This window comes from Oncorhynchus nerka, linkage group LG12 (genome assembly GCF_034236695.1).
Source record: "Oncorhynchus nerka isolate Pitt River linkage group LG12, Oner_Uvic_2.0, whole genome shotgun sequence".
Taxonomy (NCBI): Eukaryota; Metazoa; Chordata; class Actinopteri; order Salmoniformes; family Salmonidae; genus Oncorhynchus; species Oncorhynchus nerka.
The window spans coordinates 5,723,094-5,743,756 of record NC_088407.1 but is presented as its reverse complement, the minus strand read 5'-3'; the positions used below and the strand labels follow the sequence as shown (position 1 = coordinate 5,743,756).

Genomic DNA, 20,663 nt, shown 5'->3' with positions numbered 1-20,663 from the left:
ATATTTTTGTAAATAATAATAAAATAAATAAAATATATATATATATATATATATATATATATATATAAAATAAACAATACAATAATAATTGACCAGCTGAGAAATAAAATTGGTATTTTGTTTAATAGCCTCTAGACTGATGGACATAATGTTTAATATCCTCTAGACTGATGGACATTAGGCCTTATAGCCTCTACATTGATGGTCATAATGCTTTATAGCCTCTAGATTGATGGTCATAATGCTTTATAGCCTCTAGACTGATGGACATTAGGCCTTATAGCCTCTACATTGATGGTCATAATGCTTTATAGCCTCTAGATTGATGGTCATAATGCTTTATAGCCTCTAGACTGATGGACATTAGGCCTTATAGCCTCTACATTGATGGTCATAATGCTTTATAGCCTCTAGACTGATGGACATAATGTTTAATATCCTCTAGACTGATGGACATTAGGCCTTATAGCCTCTACATTGATGGTCATAATGCTTTATAGCCTCTAGATTGATGGTCATAATGCTTTATAGCCTCTAGACTGATGGACATTAGGCCTTATAGCCTCTAGACTGATGGACATTAGGCCTTATAGCCTCTAGATTGATGGTCATAATGCTTTATAGCCTCTAGATTGATGGTCATAATGCTTTATAGCCTCTAGATTGATGGTCATAATGCTTTATAGCCTCTAGATTGATGGACATTAGGCCTTATAGCCTCTAGACTGATGGACATTAGGCCTTATAACCTCTAGATTGATGGTCATAATGCTTTATAGCCTCTAGATTGATGGTCATAATGCTTTATAGCCTCTAGATTGATGGTCATAATGCTTTATAGCCTCTAGATTGATGGTCATAATGCTTTATAGCCTCTAGATTGATGGTCATAATGCTTTATAGCCTCTAGATTGATGGTCATAATGCTTTATAGCCTCTAGATTGATGGTCATAATGCTTTATAGCCTCTAGATTGATGGTCATAATGCTTTATAGCCTCTACATTGATGGTCATAATGCTTTATAGCCTCTAGATTGATGGTCATAATGCTTTATAGCCTCTACATTGATGGTCATAATGCTTTATAGCCTCTACATTGATGGTCATAATGCTTTATAGCCTCTAGACTGATGGACATTAGGCTTTATAGCCTCTACATTGATGGTCATAATGCTTTATAGCCTCTAGATTGATGGTCATAATGCTTTATAGCCTCTAGACTGATGGTCATAATGCTTTATAGCCTCTAGATTGATGGTCATAATGCTTTATAGCCTCTAGATTGATGGTCATAATGCTTTATAGCCTCTAGATTGATGGTCATAATGCTTTATAGCCTCTACAGCTGACACAACATGTCCGCGGAGGAAATTATATCAACTTTCTTTCGTTGTCCATGTGCCGTTTGCTAAATTTCATTGAGGTAAAAAAAAAATATATATATATATATATATTTTTTAAGAGAGACCTGGTCCAAGCAGCAGAGGAGGGAACAATGTTTGAGACAAATATCAGATATACTGCAACAACTTAAAAAAGACATTACAAGTCATTCTAGCCACACACACACACTGACTGGTTATCTCTCTCAGATTCCAACTGCCGATTCATGTCTGGGCGTGTAAATACTGTAAATATACCAGAGAAAGGTCGGTTAATTGCTCACTAGAATATATGCGGTTTTTAAAAGGAATAAAAATGAATGAAATGTGCTGTCTTAGTGCAGTCAGACAATATTTATGTCTTGGCGCCTATCAGAGACTCACTTGGACTCTTCTTTTGAAGAAGCTGAGATCTCTATACATGATCTCTATACATGATCTCTATACATGATCTCTATACATGATCTCTATACATGATCTCTATACTGATCTCTATACTGATCTCTATACATGATCTCTATACATGATCTCTATACATGATCTCTATACTGATCTCTATACATGATCTCTATACATGATCTCTATACATGATCTCTATACATGATCTCTATACATGATCTCTATACATGGATACAAAATGTTCAGGAGGGACAGAAATAGATCTGGAGGGAGTTGCAGTTTACATCCAGGATCATAGTCCAGCTAAACAACGTCAGGACTTAATGTTGACTGGATTAGAGACACTGTGGGTACAGCTGCTATAGTCTCTATGGGTACAGCTGCTATAGTCTCTATGGGTACAGCTGCTATAGTCTCTATGGGTACAGCTGCTATAGTCTCTATGGGTACAGCTGCTATAGGCTCTATGGGTACAGCTGCTATAGGCTCTATGGGTACAGCTGCTATAGGCTCTATGGGTACAGCTGCTATAGGCTCTATGGGTACAGCTGCTATAGGCTCTATGGGTACAGCTGCTATAAGCTCTATGGGTACAGCTGCTATAGGCTCTGTGGGTACAGCTGCTATAGGCTCTGTGGGTACAGCTGCTATAGGCTCTGTGGGTACAGCTGCTATAGGCTCTATGGGTACAGCTGCTATAGTCTCTATGGGTACAGCTGCTATAGTCTCTATGGGTACAGCTGCTATAGGCTCTATGGGTATAGCTGCTATAGGCTCTATAGGTATAGCTGCTATAGGCTCTATGGGTACAGCTGCTATAGTCTCTATGGGTACAGCTGCTATAGTCTCTATGGGTACAGCTGCTATAGGCTCTATGGGTACAGCTGCTGTAGGCTCTATGGGTACAGCTGCTGTAGGCTCTATGGGTACAGCTGCTGTAGGCTCTATGGGTACAGCTGCTGTAGTCTCTATGGGTACAGCTGCTGTAGGCTCTATGGGTACAGCTGCTGTAGGCTCTATGGGTACAGCTGCTGTAGGCTCTATGGGTACAGCTGCTGTAGGCTCTATGGGTACAGCTGCTATAGTCTCTATGGGTACAGCTGCTATAGTCTCTATGGGTACAGCTGCTATAGTCTCTATGGGTACAGCTGCCATAGGCTCTATGGGTACAGCTGCCGTAGGCTCTATGGTACAGCTGCCGTAGGCTCTATGGTACAGCTGCCGTAGGCTCTATGGGTACAGCTGCCGTAGGCTCTATGGGTACAGCTGCCGTAGTCTCTATGGGTACAGCTGCCGTAGTCTCTATGGGTACAGCTGCCGTAGTCTCTATGGGTACAGCTGCCGTAGTCTCTATGGGTACAGCTGCTGTAGTCTCTATGGGTACAGCTGCTGTAGTCTCTATGGGTACAGCTGCTGTAGTCTCTATGGGTACAGCTGCTGTAGTCTCTATGGGTACAGCTGCTGTAGTCTCTATGGGTACAGCTGCTGTAGTCTCTATGGGTACAGCTGCTGTAGTCTCTATGGGTACAGCTGCTATAGTCTCTATGGGTACAGCTGCTACAGGCTCTATGGGTACAGCTGCTACAGTCTCTATGGGTACAGCTGCTTTAGGCTCTATGGGTACAGCTGCTATAGGCTCTATGGGTACAGCTGCTGTAGTCTCTATGGGTACAGCTGCTGTAGGCTCTATGGGTACAGCTGCTATAGTCTCTATGGGTACAGCTGCTGTAGGCTCTATGGGTACAGCTGCTATAGTCTCTATGGGTACAGCTGCTATAGGCTCTATGGGTACAGCTGCTATAGTCTCTATGGGTACAGCTGCTATAGGCTCTATGGGTACAGCTGCTATAGTCTCTATGGGTACAGCTGCTATAGTCTCTATGGGTACAGCTGCTATAGGCTCTATGGGTACAGCTGCTATAGGCTCTATGGGTACAGCTGCTATAGGCTCTATGGGTACAGCTGCTATAGTGTCTATGGGTACAGCTGCTATAGTGTCTATGGGTACAGCTGCTATAGTCTCTATGGGTACAGCTGCTATAGTCTCTATGGGTACAGCTGTATCACGTAGGGAACCTATACTAGTTGGTTGCTGCTATAAGCCACCTGGTGCGGATGTCAAAATATTCCTTACTATAGTAGATTGACATGTTGGCTAGTGATTCTGCTGTTCATGTTGGCTAGTGATTCTGCTGTTCATGTTGGCTAGTGATTCTGCTGTTCATGTTGGCTAGTGATTCTGCTGTTCATGTTGGCTAGTGATTCTGCTGTTCATGTTGGCTAGTGATTCTGATGTTCCTTACTATAGTAGATTGACATGTTGGCTAGTGATTCTGATGTTCATTACTATAGTAGATTGACATGTTGGCTAGTGATTCTGATGTTCATTACTATAGTAGATTGACATGTTGGCTAGTGATTCTGATGTTCATTACTATAGTAGATTAACATGTTGGCTAGTGATTCTGCTGTTCATGTTGGCTAGTGATTCTGCTGTTCATGTTGGCTAGTGATTCTGATGTTCATGTTGGCTAGTGATTCTGATGTTCATATTGGCTAGTGATTCTGATGTTCATGTTGGCTAGTGATTCTGATGTTCATTACTATAGTAGATTGACATGTTGGCTAGTGATTCTGATGTTCATTACTATAGTAGATTGACATGTTGGCTAGTGATTCTGCTGTTCCTTACTATAGTAGATTGACATGTTGGCTAGTGACATGGCTAGTACACGCCGTCTTCCTGCTACAGTTGAAACCGGGACTCATCCGTGAAGAGCCCACTTCTCCAGCGTTGCCAGAGGTCATCGAAGCTGAACATTTTCCCACTGAAGTCAGTTATGACGCCGAACTGCAGTCAGGTCAAGACCCTGGTGAGGACGACTGGCGTGCAGATGAGCTTCTCTGAGACGGTTTCTGACAGTTTGTGAAGAACTTCTTTGGTTGTGCAAACCCTCAGTTTCATGTTCGGGTGGATGGTCTCAGAAGATCCCACAGGTGAAGAAGCCTGATGTGGAGGTCCTGGGCTGGTGTGGTTACACGTGGTCTACAATTGTGAGGCCGGTTGGACGTACTGACAAATTCTCTAAAACGATGTTGGTGGCGGCTTATGGTAGAGAAATGAACATCTGGCAACCGCTCTGCTGGACATTCCTGCAGTCAGCATTCCAACTGCTCCCTCAAAACTTGAGACATCTGTGGCATTGTGTTGTGTGACAGAACTTCACATTTTAGAGTGGCCTTCTATTGTCCCCAGCACAAGGTGCACCTGTGTAATCATCATGCTGTTTAATCAGCTTCTTGATATGCCACACCTGTCAGGTTGATGGATTCTCCTGGCAAAAAACCAACAGGGATGTAAACAAATTTGTGACGTGAAATTTGAGAAGAAAAACAAGCTTTTGTTTTTCATATGGAACATTTCTGGGATTTGATATTTCAGCCCATGAAACGTTGTACCAACACTTTACGTTCATATGCGTTCATATTTTTTGTTCAGTATAGATGTGGACAGTTTAATTTTTATCCGAATTTTCTAAGGATTGCACAAATCGTTGCATCCTCGATTTTTGCATGTTCTGTTCATGTGAATTACCATATTCTAAATCTTAACGATTTACTATATTATCTAATCCGCTTTAAGCACTAAATTCATTTGGGTCTGGTAAATTTCTCAAATGTTCAGTAAATTAAAAAATTAAAAAAATTAAAAACGCGACCCGGATAAATGTCCGTCGCCACGGAAACCCGGGTCTGAATATATATCCTATTTATGTCGTTGTGATCCATAGGAGCCAGGATGGACCAGCTGGACCTGCAGCCCGGGGACTCACCGTTAAGGTAACTATAGGACGCGCACACACACACACACACAGTAGAGTAGGCTTCTTTCTCTGTTCTCTCTGTTATTGATCTCTCTCTGGTTATTGATTTGTAATGAACGGTTATGTTACATTGGTATCCTGAACGTTTTCAAAATCCCGAACGGGGAAAAAAAAAAATCAAATCAACAAATGCAGCTGGCTACTCTCTTTTCGCTGGTGATGCCAGTTTGTGTTCGGTCTTCGGTCTGTCCTTTAGAATATCCTAGGTAGCATCGCGTTGAGGTGTCACTACAGCCCCGGGTTTGATCCCAGGCTGTGTCACAGCCGGCCCCATGAGGCGGCTCACAGTTGGCACAGCGTCGTCCGGGTCAGGGGATGGTTTGGCCCGGCCTGGGATTTCCTTGTCCCCTCACACTCTTGCGACTCCTTATGGCGGCGGGCCTGCAAGCTGATTTCGGTCGGCCAGTTGGACCGTGTTTCCCTCTGACGCATTGGCTTTTGGGTTAAGCGAGAGGTGTGTCAAGAAGCAGTGTGAAGCTGTCGTCAAGGCAAAGGGTGGCTTCTTTGAACAATCTCATCAAATATATTTAGATTTGTTTAACACTTGTTTGGTTTCTACATGATTCCATATGTGTTATTTCATAGTTTTGATGTCTTCACTATTATTCTACAATGTAGAAAATAGTAAAAATAAAATAAAGAAAAACCCTGGAATGAGTTGAGTGTCCAAACCTTTTGATTGGTACTGTGTGTATATCTATATAAAAAAATATCTCTATATATATATATATATATATTTATTTATTTATATCCTATAAATAGCCTATCCTAGGAGTGGATTCAAAAAAATGAGTTTTCTATTTTTTTTGTTGCCAGACAGAAGGCAGGCAGCTCTATTATTTGATTGACAGTTCTGGTTGCCTAGTGATGGAAGTTAGTCCCGCTTCAGAAGCGCGATACTCCTTTACAGACGAGTTAAATGGTGCATCGACCGTTAACCAGGGAAGTTATTACAAATATATATATATATTTTTGGTCTGAATCTAAAAAGCCGTAGTGAACCCTTCCAGACAAACAAGGCGTAGGCGACGCGATTTCAAAGGTATATGACTGTGGTAGAATTCAGGCTGTTCTGGAGGGGGGTACGACCCAGTACTAATAACGGGCCTAATTGGATCAGTACTAGATGGGTCTATCTGATAAACTGTGGTCTACGGCCTAATTGGACCAGTACTAGATGGGTGTATCTGATAAACTGTGGTCTACGGTCTAATTGGACCAGTACTAGATGGGTCTATCTGATAAACTGTGGTCTAATTGGATCAGTACTAGATGGGTGTTTCTGATAAACTGTGGTCTAATTGGACCAGTACTAGATGGGTGTATCTGATAAACTGTGGTCTAATTGGACCAGTACTAGATGGGTGTATCTGATAAACTGTGGTCTAATTGGATCAGTACTAGATGGGTGTATCTGATAAACTGTGGTCTAATTGGATCAGTACTAGATGGGTGTATCTGATAAACTGTGGTCTAATTGGACCAGTACTAGATGGGTGTATCTGATAAACTGTGGTCTAATTGGACCAGTACTAGATGGGTGTATCTGATAAACTGTGGTCTAATTGGACCAGTACTAGATGGGTGTATCTGATAAACTGTGGTCTAATTGGACCAGTACTAGATGGGTGTATCTGATAAACTGTGGTCTAATTGGACCAGTACTAGATGGGTGTATCTGATAAACTGTGGTCTAATTGGACCAGTACTAGATGGGTGTATCTGATAAACTGTGGTCTAATTGGACCAGTACTAGATGGGTGTATCTGATAAACTGTGGTCTAATTGGACCAGTACTAGATGGGTGTATCTGATAAACTGTGGTCTAATTGGACCAGTTCTAGATGGGTGTATCTGATAAACTGTGGTCTAATTGGACCAGTACTAGATGGGTGTATCTGATAAACTGTGGTCTAATTGGACCAGTACTAGATGGGTGTATCTGATAAACTGTGGTCTAATTGGACCAGTACTAGATGGGTGTATCTGATAAACTGTGGTCTAATTGGACCAGTACTAGATGGGTGTATCTGATAAACTGTGGTCTAATTGGACCAGTACTAGATGGGTGTATCTGATAAACTGTGGTCTAATTGGACCAGTACTAGATGGGTGTATTTGATAAACTGTGGTCTAATTGGACCAGTACTAGATGGGTGTATCTGATAAACTGTGGTCTAATTGGACCAGTACTAGATGGGTGTATCTGATAAACTGTGGTCTAATTGGACCAGTACTAGATGGGTGTATCTGATAAACTGTGGTCTAATTGGACCAGTACTAGATGGGTGTATTTGATAAACTGTGGTCTAATTGGACCAGTACTAGATGGGTGTATCTGATAAACTGTGGTCTAATTGGACCAGTACTAGATGGGTGTATCTGATTGGACCGTTATTCTGCATTGTGAATTGACGTGTAATTTAATCCTTTTTTTCCCCTTCTAGTTTTAATTATTATTATTTATTTTTTTAATGGCAGTTTAAATGTTATTAAGCAGAATTGTACATTTGTCACATCCCTGGTCGTTTATTGGTTTGGTTATTGCTGTGTGTTTCAGGGTCGAGGAAGTCGAGGCCCACCCTTCTCCAACAGGGTCAGACGTTCTCTCAACCCCTTCCTCTACAGAAACACTGAGTACGATGTCTGGGTCAAGTCCAAGAGAGGTACGTTTTTAAAATACTTCCTTTTAAATCCAATTACCTCAAGAAGGATTTCGGTCATTTAAAAGACGAGGGATATAGAAAGCACTTTGTCCAGACAGCTCGTCTGACTGCTGATACAGCAGTCAGTCGTCTGTACGTGCTGTCAACCTGAGTAGGTTTATCTGTACGTGCTGTCAACCTGTGAGTCGGTCATCTGTACGCGCTGTCAACCTATGAGTAGGTCATCTGTACGGCAGCTAGCCTAGCGGTTAAGAGAGTTGGGCCAGTAACCGAAAGGTCACTGGTTCAGGATTCCCTAAACAGGCAACGACTGTTCCCCGGGCGCTGGTGACGTTGATTAGGGAAGCCCCCCACACTGCTCTGATTTAGGGGTTCAATGCGGAAGATGCATTTCCAGTGAATGCATTGTTGTGTCCAGCTGAATGATACCTGTCAAGGTTAATATACACTGCATTAAAAAAAATGTGTTTTACCTTTATTTCACTAGGCAAGTCAGTTAAGAACAAATTCTTATTTTCAATGACGGCCTAGGAACAGTGGGGTTAACTGCCTTGTTCAGGGGAACAGTGGGTTAACTGCCTTGTTCAGGGGAACAGTGGGTTAACTGCCTTGTTCACGGGAACAGTGGGGTTAACTGCCTTGTTCACGGGAACAGTGGGGTTAACTGCCTTGTTCAGGGGAACAGTGGGGTTAACTGCCTTGTTCACGGGAACAGTGGGGTTAACTGCCTTGTTCAGGGGAACAGTGGGGTTAACTGCCTTGTTCAGGGGAACAGTGGGTTAACTGCCTTGTTCAGGGGAACAGTGGGGTTAACTGCCTTGTTCAGGGGAACAGTGGGGTTAACTGCCTTGTTCAGGGGAACAGTGGGGTTAACTGCCTTGTTCAGGGGAACAGTGGGGTTAACTGCCTTGTTCAGGGGAACAGTGGGGTTAACTGCCTTGTTCAGGGGAACAGTGGGGTTAACTGCCTTGTTCAGGGAACAGTGGGGTTAACTGCCTTGTTCAGGGGAACAGTGGGGTTAACTGCCTTGTTCAGGGGAACAGTGGGGTTAACTGCCTTGTTCAGGGGAACAGTGGGGTTAACTGCCTTGTTCAGGGGAACAGTGGGTTAACTGCCTTGTTCAGGGGAACAGTGGGGTTAACTGCCTTGTTCAGGGGAACAGTGGGGTTAACTGCCTTGTTCAGGGGAACAGTGGGGTTAACTGCCTTGTTCAGGGGAACAGTGGGGTTAACTGCCTTGTTCAGGGAACAGGGGTTAACTGCCTTGTTCAGGGGAACAGGGGGTTAACTGCCTTGTTCAGGGGAACAGGGGGTTAACTGCCTTGTTCAGGGGAACAGGGGGTTAACTGCCTTGTTCAGGGGAACAGTGGGTTAACTGCCTTGTTCAGGGGAACAGTGGGGTTAACTGCCTTGTTCAGGGGAACAGTGGGTTAACTGCCTTGTTCAGGGGAACAGTGGGGTTAACTGCCTTGTTCAGGGGAACAGTGGGGTTAACTGCCTTGTTCAGGGGAACAGTGGGGTTAACTGCCTTGTTCACGGGAACAGTGGGGTTAACTGCCTTGTTCACGGGAACAGTGGGGTTAACTGCCTTGTTCAGGGGAACAGTGGGGTTAACTGCCTTGTTCAGGGGAACAGTGGGGTTAACTGCCTTGTTCAGGGGAACAGTGGGGTTAACTGCCTTGTTCAGGGGAACAGTGGGGTTAACTGCCTTGTTCAGGGAACAGTGGGGTTAACTGCCTTGTTCAGGGAACAGTGGGGTTAACTGCCTTGTTCAGGGAACAGTGGGGTTAACTGCCTTGTTCAGGGAACAGTGGGGTTAACTGCCTTGTTCAGGGAACAGTGGGGTTAACTGCCTTGTTCAGGGGAACAGTGGGGTTAACTGCCTTGTTCAGGGGAACAGTGGGGTTAACTGCCTTGTTCAGGGGAACAGTGGGGTTAACTGCCTTGTTCAGGGAACAGTGGGGTTAACTGCCTTGTTCAGGGGAACAGTGGGGTTAACTGCCTTGTTCAGGGGAACAGTGGGGTTAACTGCCTTGTTCAGGGGAACAGTGGGGTTAACTGCCTTGTTCAGGGGAACAGGGGGTTAACTGCCTTGTTCAGGGGAACAGGGGGTTAACTGCCTTGTTCAGGGGAACAGTGGGGTTAACTGCCTTGTTCAGGGAACAGTGGGGTTAACTGCCTTGTTCAGGGGAACAGTGGGTTAACTGCCTTGTTCAGGGAACAGTGGGTTAACTGCCTTGTTCACGGGAACAGTGGGGTTAACTGCCTTGTTCACGGGAACAGTGGGGTTAACTGCCTTGTTCAGGGAACAGTGGGGTTAACTGCCTTGTTCAGGGGAACAGTGGGGTTAACTGCCTTGTTCAGGGGAACAGTGGGGTTAACTGCCTTGTTCAGGGGAACAGTGGGGTTAACTGCCTTGTTCAGGGAACAGTGGGGTTAACTGCCTTGTTCAGGGGAACAGTGGGGTTAACTGCCTTGTTCAGGGGAACAGTGGGTTAACTGCCTTGTTCAGGGGAACAGTGGGGTTAACTGCCTTGTTCAGGGGAACAGTGGGGTTAACTGCCTTGTTCAGGGGAACAGTGGGGTTAACTGCCTTGTTCAGGGGAACAGTGGGGTTAACTGCCTTGTTCAGGGGAACAGTGGGTTAACTGCCTTGTTCAGGGGAACAGTGGGGTTAACTGCCTTGTTCAGGGGAACAGTGGGGGTTAACTGCCTTGTTCAGGGAACAGTGGGGTTAACTGCCTTGTTCAGGGAACAGTGGGGTTAACTGCCTTGTTCAGGGGAACAGTGGGGTTAACTGCCTTGTTCAGGGGAACAGTGGGGTTAACTGCCTTGTTCAGGGGAACAGTGGGGTTAACTGCCTTGTTCAGGGAACAGGGGTTAACTGCCTTGTTCAGGGAACAGGGGGTTAACTGCCTTGTTCAGGGGAACAGTGGGGTTAACTGCCTTGTTCAGGGAACAGTGGGTTAACTGCCTTGTTCAGGGAACAGTGGGGTTAACTGCCTTGTTCAGGGAACAGTGGGTTAACTGCCTTGTTCAGGGGAACAGTGGGGTTAACTGCCTTGTTCAGGGGAACAGTGGGGTTAACTGCCTTGTTCAGGGAACAGTGGGGTTAACTGCCTTGTTCAGGGGAACAGTGGGGTTAACTGCCTTGTTCAGGGGAACAGTGGGGTTAACTGCCTTGTTCAGGGAACAGGGGTTAACTGCCTTGTTCAGGGAACAGGGGTTAACTGCCTTGTTCAGGGAACAGTGGGGTTAACTGCCTTGTTCAGGGGAACAGTGGGGTTAACGTGGTTAACTGCCTTGTTCAGGGAACAGTGGGTTAACTGCCTTGTTCAGGGGAACAGTGGGTTAACTGCCTTGTTCACGGGAACAGTGGGGTTAACTGCCTTGTTCAGGGGAACAGTGGGGTTAACTGCCTTGTTCAGGGAACAGTGGGGTTAACTGCCTTGTTCAGGGGAACAGTGGGTTAACTGCCTTGTTCAGGGAACAGTGGGGTTAACTGCCTTGTTCAGGGAACAGTGGGGTTAACTGCCTTGTTCAGGGGAACAGTGGGGTTAACTGCCTTGTTCAGGGGAACATGGGGTTAACTGCCTTGTTCAGGGGAACAGTGGGGTTAACTGCCTTGTTCTAGGGAACAGTGGGGTTAACTGCCTTGTTCTGGGAACAGTGGGGTTAACTGCCTTGTTCAGGGAACAGTGGGGTTAACTGCCTTGTTCAGGGGAACAGTGGGGTTAACTGCCTTGTTCAGGGAACAGTGGGGTTAACTGCCTTGTTCAGGGGAACAGTGGGGTTAACTGCCTTGTTCAGGGGAACAGTGGGGTTAACTGCCTTGTTCAGGGGAACAGTGGGGTTAACTGCCTTGTTCAGGGGAACAGGGGGTTAACTGCCTTGTTCAGGGGAACAGGGGGTTAACTGCCTTGTTCAGGGGAACAGTGGGGTTAACTGCCTTGTTCAGGGGAACAGTGGGGTTAACTGCCTTGTTCAGGGGAACAGTGGGGTTAACTGCCTTGTTCAGGGGAACAGTGGGGTTAACTGCCTTGTTCAGGGGCAGAAAGACAGATTTTTACTTTGTCATCTCGGGGATTCGATCTTGAAACCTTTCGGTTACTCTAACCACTAGGATACCTGCCTCCCCCGATGACTAACAGTATGTGGACACCTGCTCGCCCGACATCTCATTCCAAAATCATGGGCATTAATATGGAGTTGGTCCCCCCCTTTGCTGCTATAACAGCCTCCACTCTTCTGGGAAGGCTTTCCACTAGATGTTGGAACATTGCTGCTATAACAGCCTCCACTCTTCTGGGAAGGCTTTCCACTAGATGTTGGAACATTGCTGCTATAAAAGCCTCCACTCTTCTGGGAAGGCTTTCCACTAGATGTTGGAACATTGCTGCAGGGACTTGCTTCCTTACAGCCACAAGAGCATTAGTGAGGTCGGGCACTGATGTTGGGCGATTAAGGCCTGGCTCACAGTCGGTGTTCCAATTCATCCCAAAGGTGTTCGATGGGGTTGAGGTCAGGGCTCTGCAGGCAAGTCAAGTTCTTCCACACGGATCTTGACAAACCATATCTGTATGGACTTCACTTTGTGCACGGGGGTATTTTCATGCTGAAACAAGAAAGGGCCTTCCCCAAACTGTTGCCACAAAGTTGGAATCACAGAATCGTGTAGAATGTAATTGGGTGCTCTAGCGTTAAAATGTCCCTTCACTGGAACTAAGGGGCCCGATCCATGAAAAACAGCCCCAGACCATTATTCCTCCTCCACCAAACTTTACAGTTGGCACTATGCATTGGGGCAGGTAGCGTTCTCCTGGCGTCCTCCAAACCCAGATCTGTCTGTCGGACTGCCAGATGGTGACACGTGATTAATTTCATTTATTTTTTTATGCAGTCAAATACAAAAGTTTTTATTTTTTGGGGGGCTTAACAGTATTTTAGTTTTTTTTGTTTGTTTTCAATTGTCATTTACTATAATAACCTTGGTACCTGTGGCGGTGTCATGGTGATCTTGTTCAGCTGTTATAACTTGGTTACTTCCTGTTTCAGCTCAGCAGAAGCTGGATTTCTGCATCGCCGCTGGGATGCAGTATACAGTGGGAGACAAGTGCAAGGTACGGTGTGTGTGTGTGTGTGTGTAGTGTGTGTAGTGTGTGTGTGTCTGTTTGTGTAGTGTGTGTAGTGTGTGTGTGTGTGAGGTCTTCTCTCCACTGACTGATTTTTTTGTGTGGATGCTCTCTGATAGTGTAGTTCTGTCCCGCTCCCTCTAGGTTCGCCTTGACAACGGTGGGCGTTACTATGGCGCCTACATCCAGGAAGTGTCGCCTGACAACGGGCCCGTCACTGTCTTCATAGAGGAACTGGGCAAGAAGTAGGTCATCTCTCCTCTCCTTATATTATCTTTGTTCTCTGATTTACTCTTTTTAAAAAAAAATTCATATAACATTAATGTGTGTGTTTGTCCAGACACACTGTGTCCCTCTGGAACCTGCGCCCCCCCACAGATGATGGGTTGTCCTGGAGCACGGTGGCCCGAGACGGAAAGAGACTGAACAACGGCTCTGCTCCAAACTCTGGTAAGGACAGCTGTCCCCTAGCCCCCTAATCTCTGTTAACCTCTTAAGTCGACCCTCTACTTTTTTGAACATTCTGTTAAAAATCGCGCAACATTTCAGCGCCCTGCTACTCATGCCAGGAATATAGTATATGCATTTGCTTAGTCTGTGTGGATAGAAAACACTCAGACGTTTATAAAACTGGTTAAATCACTGCTGTGGCTTTACCAGAACGGCATTATTTTCGAAAAGCACAGGAAAAACTGATCACTGAAAATGGGAAAATATATCCATGCGCTACTTGAACCCATTGATAAACGTGAACCACAATTAATTGACTGAGGTTGCAGTACCTACAGCTTCCACACGGTGTCTAGAGTCTTGTCATTTCCCTTCGAGTTTTTTCTTGGTCAAACACATGCAGGGCACCGTATCTCCTATGGTCTAGGACCGGATATTTTCGTTGAGTTTCTACATTTAACATTTACATTTAAGTCATTTAGCAGACGCTCTTATCCAGAGCGACTTACAAATTGGTGCTTTCACCTTATGACATCCAGTGGAACAGCCACTTTACAATAGTGCATCTAAATCTTTTAAGGGGGGGGGGGGTGAGAAGGATTACTTTATCCTATCCTAGGTATTCCTTAAAGAGGTGGGGTTTCAGGTGTCTCTGGAAGGTGGTGATTGACTCCGCTGTCCTGGCGTCGTGAGGGAGTTTGTTCCACCATTGGGGGGCCAGAGCAGCGAACAGTTTTGACTGGGCTGAGCGGGAACTGTACTTCCTCAGTGGTAGGGAGGCGAGCAGGCCAGAGGTGGATGAACGCAGTGCCCTTGTTTGGGTGTAGGGCCTGATCAGAGCCTGGCGGTAGTGAGGTGCCGTTCCCCTCACAGCTCCGTAGGCAAGCACCATGGTCTTGTAGCGGATGCGAGCTTCAACTGGAAGCCAGTGGAGAGAGCGGAGGAGCGGGGTGACGTGAGAGAACTTGGGAAGGTTGAACACCAGACGGGCTGCGGCGTTCTGGATGAGTTGTAGGGGTTTAATGGCACAGGCAGGGAGCCCAGCCAACAGCGAGTTGCAGTAATCCAGACGGGAGATGACAAGTGCCTGGATTAGGACCTGCGCCGCTTCCTGTGTGAGGCAGGGTCGTACTCTGCGGATGTTGTAGAGCATGAACCTACAGGAACGGGCCACCGCCTTGATGTTATTTGAGAACGACAGGGTGTTGTCCAGGATCACGCCAAGGTTCTTAGCGCTCTGGGACGAGGACACAATGGAGTTGTCAACCGTGATGGCGAGATCATGGAACGGGCAGTCCTTCCCGGGAGGAAGAGCAGCTCCGTCTTGCCGAGGTTCAGCTTGAGGTGATGATCCGTCATCCACACTGATATGTCTGCCAGACATGCAGAGATGCGATTCGCCACCTGGTCGTCAGAAGGGGGAAAGGAGAAGATTAATTGTGTGTCGTCTGCATAGCAATGATAGGAGAGACCATGTGAGGTTATGACAGAGCCAAGTGACTTGGTGTATAGCGAGAATAGGAGAGGGCCTAGAACAGAGCCCTGGGGGACACCAGTGGTGAGAGCACGTGGTGAGGAGACGGAATCTCGCCACGCCACCTGGTAGGAGCGACCTGTCAGGTAGGACGCAATCCAAGCGTGGGCCGCGCCGGAGATGCCCAACTCGGAGAGGGTGGAGAGGAGGATCTGATGGTTCACAGTATCGAAGGCAGCCGATAGGTCTAGAAGGATGAGAGCAGAGGAGAGAGAGTTAGCTTTAGCAGTGCGGAGCGCCTCCGTGATACAGAGAAGAGCAGTCTCAGTTGAATGACTAGTCTTGAAACCTGACTGATTTGGATCAAGAAGGTCATTTCTAGCCGGACATTTTTCCAGACGGACAGCTAATGATCTTTACATCGCCTCCTGATGAATTTTATCGCTTATTAACGTTTACTAATACCTAAAGTTGCATTACAAACGTATTTCGAAGTGTTTTGTGAAAGTTTATCGTCGACTTTTTGAATTTTAAAAAATGACGTTACGTTTTGAAACGATGTTTTTTTCGTTTATCACACAGTCTACATATAACGATATCTAGGCTTTATATGGACCGATTTAATCGAAATAAAGACCCAAATAGTGTTTATGGGACATCTAGGAGTGCCAACAAAGAAGATGGTGAAAGGTAATGAATGTTTTCTGTTTTATTGTGCGGTTTGTGTAACACCGAAATGCTAATTATTTTGTTTACGTCCCCTGTGGGTCTTTTTGGGTGTTACATGCTATCAGATAATAGCTTCTCATGCTTTCGCCGAAAAGCATTTTAAAAATCTGACTTGTTGCCTGGATTCACAACGAGTGTAGCTTTAATTCGATACCCTGCATGTGTATTTTAATGAACTTTTGAGTTTTAACTAATACTATTAGCATTTAGCGTAGCGCATTTGCATTTCCAGAGCTCTAGTTGGGACGCAAGCGTCCCGAGTAGAAGCAACAGGTTAAGGGCCTTAAACATGTCCCCTACGTCTGCCCCCTAATCTCTGTTAAGGGCCTTAAACATGTCCCCTACGTCTGCCCCCTAATCTCTGTTAAACATGTCCCCTACGTCTGCCCCCTAGTCTTTGGTAAGGGCATTACACATGTCCCCTACGTCTGCCCCCTAGTCTTTGGTAAGGGCATTACACATGTCCCCTACGTCTGCCCCCTAGTCTTTGGTAAGGGCATTACACATGTCCCCTACGTCTGCCCCCTAGTCTTTGGTAAGGGCCTTACACATGTCCCCTACGTCTGCCCCCTAGTCTTTGGTAAGGGCCTTAAACATGTCCCCTACTTCTGCCCCCTAGTCTTTGGTAAGGGCATTACACATGTCCCCTACTTCTGCCCCCTAGTCTTTGGTAAGGGCATTACACATGTCCCCTAGCCACTAACTCTGTGAAACCTCTTGCATCTTCCCAACAGTATTTTTGAATAACCTTTTCCTGCTCTGGATTCGAGAGTCTTTGATCGATCTCTTGTGTTCTAGAATATATTTGTTTTTAGAATGAGCTGTGTTCTGTTGTTGAACACTCTCAACTTCTTCCCTCTCTCTCTCTCTCCAGATTGGGAGGGCAGGGGAAGAGGGAGGAAGTCAGGGAAGCCTTCAACGCCGTCGGCAACGCCGTCCGTCTCCCAGGCTAAAGGACCCTCCCAAAGTGGTGGGCGTGGTGTCCAGAAGCAGCACTCTTGGCCCCTGCAGGCCACCGTAGAGGAGGGAGGTGTCCGGAGCACCAACACCAGGTCTGTTTGGACCCTACTACTACATTTTTACACAGATCTCAGATGGAAAACAAACCATCAATCTACACAGATGGAAAACAAACCATCAATCTACACAGATGGAAAACAAACCATCAATCTACACAGATGGAAAACAAACCATCAATCTACACAGATGGAAAACAAACCATCAATCTACACAGATGGAAAACAAACCATCAATCTACACAGATGGAAAACAAACCATCAATCTACACAGATGGAAAACAAACCATCAATCTACAAACAATTTCCCCATAATGACAAAACAAAAACACGTATTTTTTTTTTTTTTTTTTTGCAAAACCCTGAAATATCACATTTACATAAGTATTCAGACTCAGTACTTTGTTGAAGCACCTTTGGAAGCGATTACAGAATCAAATCTTCTTGGGTATGAAGCTACAAGCTTGGCACACCTGTATTTGGGGAGTTTCTCCCATTCTTCTCTGCAGATCCTCTCAAGCTCTGTGAGGTTGGATGGGGAGCGTCGCTGCACAGCTATTTTCAGGTCTCTCCAGAGATGTTCGATCGGGTTCAAGTCCGGGCTCTGGCTGGGCCACTCAAGGACATTCAGAGACTTGTCTTGAAGACACTCCTACGTTGTCTTGGCTGTGTGCTTAGGGTCGTTGTCCTGTTGGAACGTGAACCTTCACCTCAGTCTGAGGTTCTGAGCGCTCTGGAGCAGGTTTTCATCAAGGATCTCTCTGTACTTTGCTCCGTTGATCTTTCCCTCGATCCTGACTGGTCTCTTGGTTCCTGTCACTGAAAAACATCCCCACAGCATGATTCTACCACCACCATGCTTCACCGTAGGGATGGTGCCAGGTTTCGTCTAGACGTGACGCTTGGCATTCAAGCCAAAGCGTTCAATCTTTGTTTCTTCAGACCACAGAATCTTGTTTCCCATGGTTTGAGAGACTTTAGGTGCCTTTTGGCAAACTCCAAGCCGGCTGTCCTGTGCGTTTTACTGAGGAGTGGCTTCCATCTAGCCACTCTACCTTTTAAAGGCCTGATTTGGTGAAGTGCTGCAGAAGATGGTTGTCCTTCTGGAAGGTTCTCTGGAGCTCTGTCCGTGACCGTCAATGCTGCAGAAATGTTTTGGTACTCTTGCCCAGATCTGTGCCTCGACACAATCCTGTCTCTGAGCTCTACGGACAGTTCCTTCCACCTCATGGCTGGGTTTTGTTTTGACGTGCACTGTCAACTGTGGGATGTGAATCGTTTCACGAAACTAGGCGTATGTCGTGCTTCACTTAATTAAATGTTTTATCAAAAATGCGTTTTGGGGCAGAAATGCCTTTTGGGACATGTGAACTTTCATGTGCCTTAATAACAAACTTGTATTCCATCCGTAAATACGAATAAAATAGTTAAATGACTATTTGCTTAGGAATAAGCAAGGAGCCTTCCCACTAGCCATGATTGGCTTAAATAATGTATGGGCTGGACATGCCGAGAGAGATGAGTTTGGATTGGTCTGCCATGTAGCAAGCTTCTGTCAATAACGTGAGCTGTTCAGTGTTGACAGCTCTTTCTACCGCACCGTTTTTTTCCCCAGTCATCCAGAACAGCTGGTGCTCTCATGCATGCTTCAGTGTTGTTTGCCTTGAAGCGAGCATAGAAGGCATTTAGCTCGTCTGGTAGGCTCCCGTCACTGGGAAGCTCGCGGCTGGGTTTCCCTTTGTAGTCCATAATAGTTTTCAAGCCCTGCCACATCCGACGAGCATCAGAGCCGGTGTAGTAGGATTCAATCTTAATCAATTTAGACAAGTTTGTCGGGTAAGCATCATCTAATAACAATAACATATTTTTGGGGGACTCTTAGTGCATAGTAACAATATCAAAAACAATCACTGTACCTTTTACACCTGCTATATTTTGTGCTTGTGACAAATAAACATTTATTTGATATAGCATGTGTTTAGTACATGGCCTCACATGTGAATCCTTAAAAAGATGGGCGGGGCTAAAGCTTCAGAGGGTGTGAACAATGCTGAATGGGTGGGGCTAAAGCTTAAGAGGGTGTGAACAATGCTGAATGGGTGGGGCTAAAGCTTCAGAGGGTGTGAACAATGCTGAATGGGTGGGGCTAAAGCTTCAGAGGGTGTGAACAATGCTGAATGGGTGGGGCTAAAGCTTCAGAGGGTGTGAACAATGCTGAATGGGTGGGGCTAAAGCTTCAGAGGGTGTGAACAATGCTGAATGGGTGGGGCTAAAGCTTCAGAGGGTGTGAACAATGCTGAATGGGTGGGGCTAAAGCTTCAGAGGGTGTGAACAATGCTGAATGGGTGGGGCTAAAGCTTCAGAGGGTGTGAACAATGCTGAATGGGTGGGGCTAAAGCTTCAGAGGGTGTGAACAATGCTGAATGGGTGGGGCTAAAGCTTCAGAGGGTGTGAACAATGCTGAATGGGTGTAAGACAAAGACGAGCTCTCCTGTAGTTTTACCAAAACATTCACGGGCCAATTTCTCAAAAGTGGGGTTACAACTTTAGCAACTTTACAAGCAGAATTACTTTCCCATTGTTCCTCGAGTGTAGTGTTGGATATACCATTTTCTAGCGCTGAGTCTCTACTTTTATCCAATGTAAAAAAAAAATAAACATTTAAAAATGTTGCTACTTAAGACCGAATCCAGGTTGTCGGTCACACATGGACAGGTGTTTGCCTTTCCAAATCATGTCCAATCAACTGAATTTACCACAGGTGGACTGTGATGGATGATCAATGGAAACAGGATGCACCTGAGCTCAATTTTGAGTCTTCTAGCAAAAGGGTCTGAATACTTACTTAAATGAGATATTTCTGTTTCAGTTTTTTTTATTTTTATGACATTTGCAAAAATGAATAAACCTGTTTTCACTTTGTCATTATGGGGTCATTATGGGGTCATTATGGAGGGTGTGTAGATTGATGAGGAACATGTTTTATGGGATCCATTTTTAGAATAAGGCCGGACCTTAACAAAATGTGTGAAAAAGTCAAGGGGGTCTGAGTACTTTCCGAATGCACTTTTACTCATTATTAACTGTGTGCCTGGTTATTGACTGTGGGCTGGTTATTGACTGTGGTGGCTGGTTATTGACTGGCTGGTTATTGACTGTGGTGGCTGGTTATTGACTGTGGGCTGGTTATTGACTGTGTGGGCTGGTTATTGACTGTGTGGGCTGGTTATTGACTGGCTGGTTATTGACTGGCTGGTTATTGACTGGTGGCTGGTTATTGACTGGCTGGTTATTGACTGGCTGGTTATTGACTGGTGGCTGGTTATTGACTGTGTGGACTGGTTATTGACTGTGGTGGCTGGTTATTGACTGTGGTGGCTGGTTATTGACTGGCTGGTTATTGACTGTGGTGGCTGGTTATTGACTGTGGTGGCTGGTTATTGACTGTGTGGGCTGGTTATTGACTGTGGGCTGGTTATTGACTGTGGGCTGGTTATTGACTGTGGGCTGGTTATTGACTGTGGGCTGGTT

The 20,663-nt window shown here is 45.5% G+C and overlaps 1 protein-coding gene across 1 annotated transcript in view; it reads left to right on the top strand.

Moving 5' to 3' along the window:
- The window catches only part of otud4 (OTU deubiquitinase 4), a 63,397-nt gene that overhangs the window by 7,956 nt on the left and 34,778 nt on the right, over positions 1 to 20,663 (top strand). Inside the window, 6 exon segments of the mRNA XM_065025175.1 lie at positions 5,574 to 5,622; positions 8,227 to 8,332; positions 13,387 to 13,451; positions 13,608 to 13,708; positions 13,804 to 13,913; positions 16,991 to 17,168. Coding sequence (XP_064881247.1) covers positions 5,574 to 5,622; positions 8,227 to 8,332; positions 13,387 to 13,451; positions 13,608 to 13,708; positions 13,804 to 13,913; positions 16,991 to 17,168 — 609 coding nt within the window.